This window comes from Podarcis pityusensis (genome assembly GCF_964106645.2).
Source record: "Podarcis pityusensis genome assembly, chromosome: 11".
NCBI classification, from domain to species: domain Eukaryota; kingdom Metazoa; phylum Chordata; class Lepidosauria; order Squamata; family Lacertidae; genus Podarcis; species Podarcis pityusensis.
In genome coordinates this window covers 32,031,422-32,047,295 of record NC_138036.1, presented here as the reverse complement: position 1 = coordinate 32,047,295, position 15,874 = coordinate 32,031,422, and the positions used below count along the sequence as shown (strand labels likewise).

The following is a 15,874-nucleotide window of genomic DNA, read 5'->3' as shown; positions in this document are numbered from 1 at the left end:
AGAGCATTACAGCTGGAAACCACTTAATTACTATCCAACATCATTCTATCATTCATTAATTTTACAATATTTCTGTAGATAGTCTTTAAATTTCTTCCAATCTTCTTCCACCGACTCTTCTCCCTGGTCTCGGATTCTGCCAGTCATCTCTGCCAATTCCATATAGTCCATCACCTTCATCTGCCATTCTTCCAAAGTGGGTAGATCTTGTGACAAGGAAAAATCAACCAGGTTTTTTTACCCAGAGTAGGCCTATTGAAATCAGTAGGCCTCATTTAGGCATGTTCATTCACTTCACTGGATCTGCTCTGAATAAAACTTAGTTGAATCCCATGCATAATGTGTAAAATTATCTTGAACAGAAATTACAATAACACTTTCCCCCTCATATACGTTTTTATTCTGTTTTGTAGGTTTGTTTTTTGTTTACCATACATATGAGAATAGATATTCTTGCAAGAAAGTTTACGTTTACAAGAACAAAACACAACAATGATAAAAGGATATGATTTTTTTCAATTTAATAAAGATATAATCAAGGCCTAATAAGCACAACATAACAGATAATGTAGAATTATTATACACATTATAGTGCTGGAATATGCAGTTGGAAGTCCTGAGGCCAAATCTGTGCCTGCTGAGGAGTACCAGTCTTCTTTCTCCATTGCTATGCATTCTCGTCTTCAAAGTGACCATCTTCTAAAAATAACTGCTAGTTATGTCTATAGTGTAAGCAAACACATTTGCATGATAAGGTGTTCCCTGTTTTCTTACATTACCATTAATGCAGAATGATGAATATTGAGAATAATTTTGGAAACCTGTTAGATTTATGTTGAAAATACTTCATTTACAGAGCTATAGTGTTTGGGGTACAGTTCTTGTCTCCTATTTCTAGGGAGAGCCAAATGTCTACCTTTCAGACTTCTCTAGTTATCAGTGTGTATTGTACGTGTGTAGGAACTTTTATCTTTCTGAAGGGCTTGGAAGGTATGATATCTAGGGCCAGATTAAGACATGCTGAGGCCCTAAGCTATGTCAAGTTTTAGAAGCCCCATAGTATTACCAGTACCCCTTTCCCAAAAGTGCATTATAATGTAAAACCTAGTGCTGGTGAGGTTGTATTTAGAGGCCCCTCATAGTCTGAGCCCTTGAGCTGTAGTTTACCTAGCCTGTGCGAAAATTTGGCACTGATGGTTACCATTTCAAATTATATTAGAAGTCTCCTAGTTCAGGAAATTGTTGCATAAATGTCTCCCCTTCAGACTTTTACAGAAATAAGGGTATCTTGGACTGTGTGTGTACAAAGCTTCAGCTTCCTAGTTCATGGAGTAAATGCCATAAGTGTTTCAGTGTACACTTGAGTTCCCTTCACACATTACATGGTGTAAAGGAAGTCCAGAAACAGAGCAAGAAGTGGGGTCATACTGCTGTTCTAGCCCAAGAATATGATGTCAGAAGTGAGGCCGGAAGCACTGCCACGCTTCTTCACATCATGAGTGCCCTACACTTTTATCCCATCTGTTCTAGGAGACAGGTGCACAATTGTCTCCCCTTCAGATTTTTAGCATCATCAGTGGTGTCTTGCTTGCAACAAGGAATTTCCCCCAGGGAAAAATCTCTCTAACCAGTTCAGGGATTTGAAGGGAGGTAGGATACATGTTAGCCATTCCTGTTCTCATGGGCTGCAGCTGCAGCCCTTTACATCTTGAGTAGGAAGATCTGAAGGGGGAAGCTTTAGTGTGTTGTATTGTCAACCTCCATGTGAATGGATCCCCCAACCATGCAGGATTCCCATTCATGTGAAAGATTCTGAGCATGTTACACTTAACACAACAAGATATCCTGTTCAGACCTACAGTACTTTTCAATACATTGTAGCAGGGAAGGGAACAATGGAAGAGGGTGTTCTGGGGACCTATAGAAGTGAACACCTGAGTAGGGTTTCTGAGTTTACTGTTTTGGGGGAGAAAAGCATCAGTGTCCTTTATACTTTTCTAATAAACAAGAAGTCTTGGATCATTTACCAAATTCCAGGATTCTTTCTAACAGACTGGGAAATATCCTAGCATTTTCAATACTTCAGTCTGCCAATCGGTGAAGCCCAGGCAAATATAGATTCATCTGAGGTATCAATTAATAATGTAGCTTAGCCATGCATCAGAACTAAAACAATGATAATCTATAACATTCTTTGACACTTGGGAAAGATTTTGCTTATTGCTGTATGAATATTCCACTTCATTAAATAATGTGTCTGCATTTTTTCCCTGTTGAGTATTCAGAACCAATACACTTTGTTAAGAAGGTCTTTTAAGCTCCCCTAGTCAGAGGCACACATACACATGTAAACAGATGTGCTTTGCCCATTTGGGATTTTCTTGTGAGTGCTTTTCATTCTGTCACACCCAGACAGGAAGTTTCTTATTTATTTTCACCCTTGGTGGAACGTTGTGTGACTAAATTGTTTACCTGGGAACTACACAAAACTTAGGCCTTATAATTTTTCTCTTGCTGGTGCCATTTGCAACATGTACCAAGTGTTTTTCAAGGTGAGAAAAACCACAGCAGAAGGTTAACAGAGTGCAATAATAATAATAATAATAATAATAATAATAATAAATCCTCTGTTCTCCAGTGCTCTTTGCCAGACTTGGTGACCTGAGGTGTATTTAGCCAGTTGTCCCATATTCTGGACAAGGTTCTACAACATGGTTTTGGAGTCTATAATTCAGCCACATTCTGCTGATGGTAACCAAATGGCACAAATAACATTTCCACATGTTAATCACACAAACCTTCACAGGGTCACTATTTCTGTATCACCCATTTGTATCACCAAACAGCATTAAATCTCTAGTGAAGTGCCACTAAGTATGCTGTTCCTATGGCAGGTATTTCATATCCCCATTCATACCACAGTGCATCTAGCTGGCAAATATTATTCAGAATAGAAACCCACTCAAAAATATGTATTTAGATAGCCATGTCTTTAATAGACCCTTCAGACAGGGCTAGGTCCAGTGCCGGATTTATGTATAGGCTAAGTAGGCTGAAGCCTAGGGCCTCTAAGTCTAGCAGGCCTCACCAACCTGCCCTCTCCCCAGTGCCGCAGTCTCCCCTCTCCCAAAATTGCAAACCCAAGACTTCATGCAAGGGCAGGGCAACTCAGGCCCAGCAACTATGAGACTCAGGGCTAGCCAATGGGGTCCAATTTGAAGCAGTGGGACGCAGCTTGAATTTTTAAAAAAAAAATTTTTTTTTTGGTAGGGCCCCAGTTCACAGCCAAAGTCTGCAAAATCTTATAGATATAAATAAAATCCATCTAGATTGCCCTGGTACAGGGGCCTCCTTAGGAGTGGCCTGTGGGGCCCAATTTGGCTCAATTGCTCCAATTGCCTTAAGGTCAGCCTTGATGAGACTGTGCAGGGGTTGGAATGACAAGCCCTGCACCTTCTAGGTCCCTGGTGTCACCATTCAGAGTACTGCTGTGCAGATAATGGACAAAGCTCATAAACTGTATCCCTTCTCAAAATAAAAAAATCCTTCCAGTAGCACCTTTAAGACCAACTAAGTTAGTTAACTAACTTAGTTGGTCTTAAAGGTGCTACTGGAAGGATTTTTTTATTTTGACTATGGCAGACCAACACGGCTACCTATCTGTAACTGTATCCCTTCTGGCATCCTGGCCAACTCTATTATGCTGGTGTAAACCCTGATGCACCAGAAGCCCAGAATAGCAGCAAATCAAATCCGCTCATACGTCAGCAACTGATAAGACTTGTCAACCAGTTCTTCCAAACTCTTCCTAAATTATAAAGCTCCAAAATACAGGCCAAAAGATAGCAGGTCTGGGAAGAGTGAGGCATACAATGGACACCACCAGTGAAAAGGCCCTGCTCCATGTAATTCCTGCCCTGTCATTTGATAGAGTGCCCACTTGCCCTCCTTCTTGACATGGAATGCTCTCTATTGGAGTCTCCAGGTCCAGTACAAAGACCATAAGAAGGGAGAGCAGGGACCTTGAAGTTCCCAACAGTTGTTAATCAAGCAAGCACACAGGTCACCTTTGTCACAGTCAGGACACCTATGTCCTGTCCAGGCCCGCACCCAATCTTGTTTTTGTACAATCTTGTTTGTTCTCAGTAACCAAATTATATTATCAACATATACAAGCAGAAAAGTTGTTTTCCTTCATTTGCAAGGAATCGTAGAAAGCAAAGTGGCACTAATAAAGAAAAGTTCCAGGGTGGCAACAGAAAGCAAACTAAAAATGCTTTTGCAGTTCATCAAAGCTATCCAGCAATATCAAGGTATAGGAAAACTGGTGCTATTAACAGTAATCCTTCTAGCTGGTTAATTGGTTTGGCAACTTCCATGCACATGACGTGTAATAATTTTTCTGAGAAAAATTCTATTTTTTCCCTCAGAAATCTTTTTGTTGTATCTTTCTTCTGGAGTTTGGCCAGACATAGCAAAATCTTTGTTACAAATACTTCTTTGTTGGATCCAGTTTCTGTAGGAGGAAGACATTGGGTAGAGATTTATAAGATATTTTATCAAAGTTTCAGGCATCCAAGACTCCGTGCAAGTAATCATTGGACTTTGAAGGCTTGCATCCAGAATAGTCTTGAAGATGATAGAGAGGCAGTTAGAGTGGCTGTGAGATGTTCATGAATTCAGGCTGATAGGACGTTGTTAGGCCAAATCTATATCACTATGTTCCTATATTTCACCTACAGAAATAGTACAGGGCAAGATGAGCCAAAGCCGATTGCCTAAGGACCAATGCTACCTATAAATGTTTGCTTACCTTTTCTAGAGAGCAGCAGAGATCAGAGTCATTTTCTTCTGTTAGCTAATGGAGTAAGTATCAGTCCACTATGGAAGCTTCATAACCATAACAAAAAAAGTATTCTAACTGAGCCCAATATAGCAGATCAGGGTGGCATAAAGGTAACATGCAGAATCAACATAGGTTTCAAGGCAGAGTTTCATTTGTTTTCACTGCCACTTTTTAATTGAATTGGAATATAGATGTTTATGTTTAGCTTGTGTTTCTAATGTTTGAAGCCTCTTTTGAAGGATAGACTCTCTTCTGCGTCTTTCAAAACAACTGATGAGCAGTTAGACAAAAGCTACTGAAATGTCCAGGATTTTTTGGGTTTCTAAGCTTTGTTGAGTAATCATGCTGATTTTTGCTGCTTGGCTAGCAATATTTTATCAGGGGCATTTGACTGATAAGCCATAAATGTCATAAGTTTTTATAAAATCCTTTTCGGTTTACAAGTGGAACTTATGAATGAACAAAGCCAAGATTGCTGAATCTGTTACACTTTTCTGTCTCTGTGCTGTGCATATAGCCAAGGCTTTATTATCAACACTATCTTCTCTAGTGTCTGTGAAGAGTATTCAATTGCATCTCAGTATCTTGGGTTAACTTACACAGCTTCTCTCATTGCAATGAGTTTTTCTTATATTTTTAAATAACGTATCTTTGCTCACTTGGCCAGCCAGTCAAGAGCAAAACAGAACCTTGAAAAGAATATTAAAGTATCTGGTTCATGTAATTCAGTTTGATGTAGAGGTGTCTTTCTTGAGTTAGCTGGTCCTGATGGCTAAGAAAATTCTTTACCCGCAATAACTGAGATGGGATCAACTATTCTTCAAGAACAATACTTGTTCAAGAAATAGTTTTCCACATCCTTAACAACATTGTCTGGTTCTTGCATTAGATGGAAAAACATACTAAGAGCATCATTTCCAACAGCAGCTCAGGATACTTTAGGTTATTGCAGGCATCTTCCTTGTTCCTACCTTTGGCTTCAGTATTAGAATCAATGACATTGATTTCTCTATTATGACTTCCTGAATATAAAGCATGCAGTGCACTTTCTCCATAATTAGCACCAAATCTCCTTGTGGCTTTCTTCCTGTTCCTGGTCAGGCAACTCCAGCGAAGCCACATTATGGTTTTCTGCTACTTCTTCCTTTGGAGCTTGCACCACACAAAAGACAACGGCAGAAAAAGTCCATAGCTTCAGGCTGTATTGCCTCTCCTGTGAAATCTCTGTGGTCTTCTCAGGTGGGGTGACTGTCTCCCCACATACTTCCTTCCCCATGTATGCAGTCTTAGATTTGTAAAGGGAACCTGGAGGGATTTTGAGGCAATGGGAGTGATGACACAGATGCAGTAGACCCTTTTCTCTTCCTCCTCCTCCAACTTCACACAAAAGAGATGAGATCCAGTCACAAAGATTACCCTCCATGCAATTGATTAATACCTTATTAAAATGGATTGTGTATTGTGGTTTTAAAAAATATCTTGAATTCTTCCTTGAATAGTAAGACTGCTGGTCTTCTTTGTCTGCAGAACAAGAATTATGATGATAGTTTTAGTCTTGCCTAAAATAAACTAAAATATCAATTCATTAGTCTTCTTTGGTGTGAAGACTATTTACCTCTTATGAACTTACAATATTCCAGCAATATTATAAGGGTGCATAACAGAAGTACTTCAAAAGACATATGGACAATGATATAATATACTATTATGATCTTGTGAATATCACATTCCAAAATGTAAATATGTCTTCTAAAAGGATAGGTGGCAAGGTATAATAATAAAAACATAAGAATTATGCTCTGTAGTACTTAACATTTCAGAGTAGAGTTGGAAGGGTGTAGAGCTGGAATGGTAGAGTTGGAAGGGTGAGGATATCTAGTTCAACCCCATGCAATGCAGGAATAGTAGCATGAGTAAGGGCTCTGCTCTGTAGTTGAGTGAACCAATGTAACAATTTTCCACTTTGCTAGAATCACTTAATTATGGGAACCATTAACTCAGCATAAATCTCAGAATATTTCATAAATATTGTTTCTACTGTGATTCACTGTACTGTGTTGTGGGTGGGATTTGCATTTCTATACAAGAAGCAATTTTTGAAACACTCTTAAAATCTTGAGCAAAAAGCCTTTCCCTCCAAAAATCCTGTAATCCTTTTCAAAAGTGCTGAATCCTACTATTTTTTGAAAAATAAATATTTCCTAGAGGAAGTTGTATTTCATGTTAAAGTGTGTTCTCCCTCATGGAGAGGACAGGTTGCGGGCGGGGCTGACAAGACACCTCACTGTTACTAGGCAAATGGTTTGCCCATCCTTTAAGCAGGGGCGGGCTGTTACTGGGGAAATCTAGATGTTGCCATTTGTTGATTGACAGCCCTATTTGTTAAATACAATGCTCGCAGCGAGGAACTTCCTCTTTTCGCTGCTTACTTCGGATCACCTGCCCTCCCTTCCCTAATTTTAGGCTGTTTGCTTGACCTTGCTATGCCTGTCATGGGGTCGTCTGCTTTGGGGCAGGGGCCTGGTAGGAATTTTGTCCATTTGGCTGATTAGTGTGTGCCACTTGGTTTTTGCCTACTGCGTAGCAAATCGTCACAACTTGTAAGGTTTGTGGTTAGGCATTGGTCTTGGAATTGGTTGGCGGAGGGGTATGGATTCGGCTGTGCCTGCCCCTCTAAAATGCTGCTGCAGCTGCTGCTTCAAGGGTTTTCCGTTAAAGGAACCCAGGGGCTCCCCATGCTTTTGTCCGAAACCCCCTGGCAAGGGGCTAGGGCCACGCAAGCCCCTGGGAGCATTCTGGGGAGAGGTGAGGCATGGTTCCCAGTCCCGTCTCTCTCCCCAGGTGACTTACCCTTGCTGACTTCGCGGGGGGTGCGAATGTCAGAGCTGTCCCCAGGCGGGGTCAGTTAGTGCTACCAATGCCTAAGCAACCACTCACATCGCTGTAATTTGAATAAAGTTGGGGCCAAAATTATGCCAAAAACCTTAAACAAAAATTAAGTGTCAATTGTGTTTTTCTTTGGGGGGTGTCTTGGGGACCTCGACGCGCAAAATACTGCACTGATGTTTAGTAGAATTAGGTGCTCCTGTAGGAACAAAATGTCACCCGACCTCAAGAAAGCAAACTAATAGCTCTCAACTAGATTAAATATCTAGGCAGGAATTTTAGGCTTGAAAGCTACCTAGGAATAAACAACATTGAATACAGTGGGACTGTGGACAGCGAGTAAATAAACAACCACACACAATGCACTATTAAATAAAGTATGTCAGAAAAACTTGTGTGCCCTTTCACTTTTAGAAAGAGGCAGGGTAAGTAGAAAAGTTGAATTAGGAGAGATTACAGTACATTATACCCTGGTTATTAGAGAGTCTCATGTTTGTTTTAGGAAAGAGAAGCAATGCTACTGAAGCAACAGATCTTCCACCAAAAAAAACCCTGTATCTGTGTTAACATTTTTATCTTTCATAAAGGCATCATTTCAAAATTTGTCCATGGTTTTTTAGAGTTACCAAATCACTGCTACACAAATTATCAAATAAAAACAAGTGTTCCTGTTTCTCCTCCTAGCTTCCATTGTAAAATTAAGAGTGAAGTCTAATAGAACAGTTTGTGTTCATGAATGACTCCAAGAGGAATCAGTTTGGATGCAAACACTAAACTAATGGATGCAAATGACTCTCCCACATATCTTGCTCCTGAGTGATCACATTATCCATAACTGCTTGTGCACCTGACTAAAGCTTGTGAGAGTGTTGTAGAGCTGTTTACCAAGATTCACATAAAGCATTTTCAAATATATGCAGCCATTATTTTTGGATTGCAAAATGTCACTGTGTAGACCTGAAAATATCTGCACCAACATTACATTATATCAGGGGTCGGCAACCTAAGGCCCATGAGCTGGTAGCGGCCCACAAGGCTTGTCTAACTAGCCCATGGCGACCCTTGCCGCCCCCCCCCCCCGCCGCCGCCCCTGCACCCATTCTTACCAGAGTGGCATGGTGCAGCGCAGTGCAGGGACTGGCTTCTAGGTTGATGGCGCCTGTGTGCATGCACACGGGTGCTCCTCCAACCCGGATGTGCACCGGAAATAGCGTGTGTGCACGCACACAGCTCCGACCCAGAAGAGTGTGCACACACACACGGTCCAGCCCATCCTCTGATGGACAGAGCATCGACTGGCCCATCCTCGGATAAGGTTGCCAACCTCTGCATTATATCAACAGGCTGGACTTCTTACGGTTATTACTTCTACCACACAAGTGCTGAATTGACTAGGCGGCATCGTATTACCTGCAATAACTGAATGAGGAAAATCCCAGAGCAGTCATGATGTGGATTATAAGGCCATCAAATGAAAATCAAAGCTGTCGATATAAATTGCTACTGTCCTCACAAGAAAAACTGGCTTTCCTCCATTTACTTTCCATGCTGTGATTTATGAATTGGACATACAGAAAATTTACAATAAGTTTTTATAAAAAGAAATCCATCCTTAATTCTGTAAAAATTAAAGGCTGAGACAACTCTAATGATATATTGACTGAGTAAGTGCAATGTAAGACTGCCACTCGATAATTAATGGTTCAATAGTAAACATGTTATCAATGGGAACTCCTCTTATATGCTGGCTGCAAACTATGGCCTTCAATTATTCTTCCGTTTCAAATTTTCATGCCAAAAATGTGTTGTCATCAAAGACAGGTGGAATTCAATTAAGTTTTACTCCGTGTAGACCTACTGAAATTAATAAAGCTAATTCAGTAATATTCATTAATTTCTGTGGGTGTATTCTGAGTAAAGCTTGTTGAATACCACCCAAGGGAAATTAAAATAGAGATGCCAAGTGATTTGGTCAAGGTCAAACCAAAGGGACGCGGGTGGCGCTGTGGGTAAAACCTCAGCGCCTAGGACTTGCCGATCACATGGTCGGCGGTTCGAATCCCCGCGGCGGGGTGCGCTCCCGTCGTTCGGTCCCAGCGCCTGCCAACCTAGCAGTTCGAAAGCACCCCCGGGTGCAAGTAGATAAATAGGGACCGCTTACCAGCGGGAAGGTAAACGGCGTTCCGTGTGCTGCGCTGGCTCGCCAGATGCAGCTTGTCACGCTGGCCACGTGACCCGGAAGTGTCTGCGGACAGCGCTGGCTCCCGGCCTACAGAGTGAGATGAGCGCACAACCCTAGAGTCTGGCAAGACTGGCCCGTACGGGCAGGGGTACCTTTACCTTTACCTAGACCTACTGAAATTAATAAAGCTAATTCAGTAATATTCATTAATTTCTGTGGGTGTATTCTGAGTAAAGCTTGTTGAATACCACCCAAGGGAAATTAAAATAGAGATGCCAAGTGATTTGGTCAAGGTCAAACCAAAGGTAGAGGAAAGATCTCAAACTGGTGCTCAAAGAATTGTAGACCTGGTATATAATATGGCCAATGCATTTTGACTTCTAGTATTTTCAGGAGGTAACATTAATTTTGCATTGCCTTGCATGGCAACACTGATCTGATAAAACATCATTTGAAAAAAGCATATGAAGAATGAACAGCTAGAGAACTTTCCATTGGAAAAAAGTGTGAGAGTGTAAGCTGAATATGGGTGTAATCGGCGTATTACACCCCATAATCAACTTCCAATTTTAAGAACACCAATTTAAGGTGTTCTTGCCTCTTCTTTTTATTTTCCTATTCTTTGGGCCAACTCCTATTTTCTTTTTTGCTTGTTAAAGCCACCCAATGTTATATTTTATTTACTTATAATATTTATGAATTGCTCTTCCTCCAAAGGACCTTAGGACAATGTACAAAACACAAAAAGAAAATATATCAGCCATCAATTAAAAAATATTGAAACCCAGTGCCCTATCTACCTATTTTCATTGTCTATTTCTACCATTCTGAAAATGCAACCAAAAAAGTAATCCAGGTTTCAATGTCTTGTTTAGTCTGATTCATCCTACTTATCTTTGATTTTTTTTAAAAAAAAATCAAAATCCATTAGCATTGTATATAAAATATTGTGTCTACCGACATCTCAGTAACAGTGCGATGAATCTTTCCCACAGTAAATCAAAACAACATACAGAGGCAAGGAACATTTAATTTGACTTACATAATTAGCAAGCAAAACATCATTTGAAAAAAGCATATGAAGAATGAACAGCTAGAGAACTTTCCATTGGAAAAAAGTGTGAGAGTGTAAGCTGAATATGGGTGTAATCGGCGTATTACACCCCATAATCAACTTCCAATTTTTCTTGAGCCTGTACCTGGAACTTTACAAAACAGTTTCTGTGCATTTGCTTGCAGATACAATTTTTCTTGAACTGTGCATGTACTCATGCAGATGTGGAAGTTGTTGTGCACCCAACCAAATCATGCGTGTGTTTGTCTATGACAACTTGCATGAAGTAGCCTGCTTGTATAATCTACATCAGTTTGTGCAAGTTGTTTTTATGAGGGGAAAGAACTTCCTCATGTGCAAAAGTTGCTGGGAAAAACAAGGGCCCTTGAGGCATTCTGCAGACTTTCCATAGATTTCTGAGAGCACAATGATTGTAATGCAAAACAGAATAGTGTGCAGAAATAAAGGGAGAGGTTTTCTACGCCTCTTAACAGCCCTTGCCCATTATCAATTCAAGCAGGAATGTACCCCTGGTAAACATATAGTGTCAGAAATCTATCTAGTTTGGCATGCCCCATTAAGTCCTCACTGTGTTTTAGACCCTCTGTAGCTATCATTGGCATAAAAATCAGTGACTGTAATGGAAAATGAGACGTCTTTCAAACATTGTGTCTCTTGGCAAAGCAAAACCAATTAAAGCCAATTTATAAAATTGTAAAACTTTTCCTACATGGGATAGTGAGTCAGACCTCTTGTATTCAAATCAAGGGGTCCTTTGGAATAGGCCATCCCAAATGTTTTCTCAATTCTGTTGCAATTCCTTAGGCTGCCAGTCAGTTGAGAATGTGATAAATACGGTACCGTAAATACGACCTGCAGCATCTAAAATAAACTAGTGTTGATCGATACGTCCTTGAGAGAACCACTTCTGTTCTTCTAACAGTCACAGGACTGTTGGAATTGTCCTAAAAGAAGTGAATGGAGGAGAAATTTGAAGTATTTATTGCATGAGGATTTTGTTTGTTTGATTCATATCCTGCCCTTCATTACATGTGATCTTTGGCCAAGTCGCAGCAATTAAATGCACAATGTGTAATTACACACGGAGAGAATGATGCTGTTATTGACTAATGACAAAAGGGAGCATCCCCCAGGACCAGGGGAAAGTGTACAAGATGGGCACACCATACTGTCTCTTGCACACACTGCACACAAACATCTCTCCTTCTCTCATAGACCTCAATGATATGCCTTCCTTCCCCACCCCTACCCCTTACAGACTACTAGGGCCAAGCAATATCTGGTTTTCAACATTGTGATATATCACCAGCTTAACATTCCAATATACCAATATATTACAATGCCTGAAATAACGATAGAGCTGTGTAGTGGCTTTGGCTGGCTTCATGGCTTTCCCTGTATCGTGATTTTTTGCCAGCACCTACTCTTGTGATTTGCTGCCCCTTGCATGAGGCAGGGGTAAGCTGAGCTGGCAGAGTTAACATGGGAGGCAGGAATCGAGAGAAGCGCCAGCTGGCTTCACGGTTTTTCCACATTGTGATTTTTGCGTAGCCCATGCACACAGACACATCACGATATATTGCCAGGTCGAAAATTGTGAAACTGTTATCATGATATGGACTTCAAAGCGGTTTTGGATGATATATTGATATATCACCCAACCCTACAGACCACCTGTACATTTCTCCGTCTTTCTCTGCCCAATTGCATCTCTCCCTCTGACAGATGACACATGGACACAGACCCCACATACATTGCTCTGTCTCTCTCTAGCTAAGCACATCTCTCTTAATCACAGAGCATACCTGAGCACTCCAATTCAGATAAGCCCCTCCATGGATGTCAGGAATACACAAAGGTCACCAACCTGACCCCTGTGAGCTTTCGTGCACCCTAGCTAGGTGAGTAGCCATATATATATATAACATGGCACTGATGGAATCTTAGGTCCTACAGCTCAAATAAATTGTTCCCTCCTCTTTGTGGAATGTTGGTCAGCGCTATGATCAATTTTCTGTCCAGGACTACACATACATTATCCCAACTACTCTATACACATGCCATTGGATCAGGGCACTTAGCAAAGTGGGCAAAATCATTGCACTCTATTGGCTGGCAGCTGCAGCTTTCTAAGTTTTCCTAGTACCAAATATATTAAGTAGACAGGCTTCTACTGATGCAGCCAGTTCCCCAGAGGTTGAAATGGAATTCACATTGCCTCAAGACTTCCCTCTGTAATTTTTGCTCTGTGCCCAGCTGCTGTGAGTTATAGTGATTACTGCCAGTGCAGCAATGCTGCCAGTATGCTCCTGCAGCAGTACATCATAGATTGGCTCGGGATGCCATTGCAGTGTACAGGCCATGGCATTCGACTGCAAACAGCCTTTGCTGTATTTGCAAGATCAGCAGCTCATGTTAGCCTGCAAAACAGCTGGGAGCGAATGCAGACATAGTCTGTAAAATCTGGACTAGAATAAGATTCTGATGGAGCTTCTTTGCCTCCAAATTTAACGAGGCTTTGATCTGTAGTTTTGCTCTGCACCCTAAGTGCAGATACTCCCTAAGTTTTGATGCAGATTGTATCGGCCTTGTTCTTTTTTATCGGCTGAATCTATTCTGGCCACAATAAATTATTTCCAAGCACATTTGAAAAGAACAGTGAATGCCTAGTTATGAAAATGATGCCTCTAGAGAAGATGACAGGCTGAACCTTCTGCATCAGAGCCCTTGCATTTTGTGTCCTCTCATCTATTTCGGGTCTTCATTTGCCTAATTACTACTCTGAGGCTGGCAAAGATTTCCCCTGCAGCGCTCAGCAGCTCTGCTGACTGCAGAGACCCTACCTGGCACACAATTTAGTGCGTCAGCATTCTAGATAGAAATGAATGAAAAATCAATCAGGGCAACTGCAGTGGCAGCACATGCAACTCTAACCTACTTTGTGCATGGTTTTCAACATTTCACTGTAGACTCTAAAATGGTAAGTGTGTACCTGAAAAAAAGTATGCCTTTATTGGTCAGCCTCTATGCTCCTTAGGTTTGACGAAGACATTACACCCTATGCTAGTGTGTGTGTGTGTGTGTGTGTGTGTGTGTGTGTGTGTGTAATACATACTATATCGGAGAGATATAGAACATGATTGTTTAAAGAAAATAAATTCAGCAAACCAAAGTCCACTATGCATTTAAGAATCACAACCATTGCTTATTTTAGCATTTGGAGAAGATTATTGCGTTATTTCAATTCTTATTATACTTTTAATGGACAAAGTTATTCAACTGCAAGCCTATCTCAATTAAGCATCAGTTAATAGTCTCTGCAGCTAACTCTCTAATAAGAGGATTAACTTTAAAATGCTGCTTGAAAAGTCACTCACTGCTAACTTTTCAAGCACAGTGGGTTAAATTTTCATAGAGCAATGAGAAAATGATGGGCTGTAACAAGTTGTGCATTGCATCACTGTTAAGCTTTCCAAATTTCACCAGCTTCTTTGTATGTGGTACTCTTACAGTAAAGAAGATTCCTGAGCTATAAAAGATGAAGAGTCTACTTTTCCTGGTGTTGATTTCTTTCTGCTGGGCTGATCATCATGCTGCCAACTTCACACTGGAGCATGACAGAATTATTCACATCCACGGTAAGTTAAAAAAGGAATTTAAGCTGCACTTGTGATGTTATGCTGAAATTTTATGACTTGCATCTTTTTTTAAAAAAGATTAGATAGCTTGCTGCTGTGCTGCATTATTGTACTCTGAGCAATGAAACCTGCTTTTAAATCTGAAATGCATTTTTTTCAGTGTGCAATCTAATGACTATTTCTGAGACAGAAAGAGTATTTGTTAAAATAAGAGTGCATGCATATTGAAAGAAGCAAGCAAGCAATTAGTTTAGCCAGAAAAGTATTGGCCTTACTGCAGAAAAAATATGATCTAAAACACATCATATAAGCAAAGACTTCCCTTTCACAGGTAAATGACTGGTTATTAAGACACTGTATTGAAAAATGAGGCATCAGTTGAAAACTCAAGCAGTATAAAAAGTGACTTACCTCAACAAATAGATGCTTTTTTCCCATAGCTTTCACTCATATACAGTGGTATGTTGTCCCTCTGCATAATCGTGTATATCCATTTGAATTCTAAAGCTTTCAGCTGGCTGTATGAAGCTTTGAGGCTGCAGTGCAATGCAGCTGTTTTTCAGCTCCAGTTTTAGCAGTTGAGGGTCATCCTGTATGAAGCAAGCCAAAACATTTATTTATGCAAAAATGACAGGCAGAATAAAATACATCTATAGCTTCTTTCATTTGTATACATCCAATTTTGACAACTTAAATAACGCAGCCCATGGGTGCCATTTAAAGTTTGGAGGTTCCATGCTACTTAAAAAACAACAACCAAAAAATCCCCACAGTGTTTGCACTTTTTATAAACACGCACCACACTACATTTTGACACCAAGAAAGGTTTAGCATTTGCAGTTCTCTCAGTGAAGATTTCAGGAGCCGAGAGTCTCCAGGCACCAGACACTATCTTCAAGGTCAAAAAAGAAATTGCACCGGATTGGTGTGGTAATGGAAAGTGACACTGGAAAGGAGTGCAAGATGAGTGGTTAAAAGAAGGTGTAAATCAAAATACAATAGCAATGGCCTTTTTAGTGTGTATTAACTGGTTCATTCTGAAGAATTTAGCTCTTTCCTTTGCAGGTGTTGTCTAGTTGATAATATTTCTTTTTGGACCATAACTTGATATCAGCACGTGCCTCTTGAGCAAAGGAAACTTTCTAAACACTTGATGTATAACACATTTTTAAATATGTTGTTTTTAATTTGTTAGTGTAGATGTGTTACTTATACCTCAGAGCATGTCCTCACTATGAACTTAAACC

At 40.4% G+C, this 15,874-nt stretch overlaps 1 protein-coding gene and 1 long non-coding RNA gene across 3 annotated transcripts in view; one reads left to right on the top strand and one right to left on the bottom strand.

The window, feature by feature from the left end:
- The window catches only part of HAPLN1 (hyaluronan and proteoglycan link protein 1), a 61,600-nt gene that overhangs the window by 24,598 nt on the left and 21,128 nt on the right, over positions 1-15,874 (top strand). For both annotated transcript variants that reach the window (XM_080973032.1, XM_080973033.1), the window contains one exon: positions 14,502-14,627. In XM_080973032.1, the coding sequence (XP_080829158.1) occupies positions 14,528-14,627 (100 nt within the window). In that variant the 5' untranslated portion in view covers positions 14,502-14,527. The remainder of the gene's footprint in view (positions 1-14,501; positions 14,628-15,874) is intronic.
- Positions 3,687-15,512, bottom strand: LOC308458476. Its single transcript, XR_013977458.1, has 3 exons — positions 15,427-15,512; positions 15,039-15,217; positions 3,687-6,367 (listed from the first exon to the last, which is right to left on the bottom strand). It is a non-coding gene; the product is annotated as an uncharacterized lncRNA (long non-coding RNA).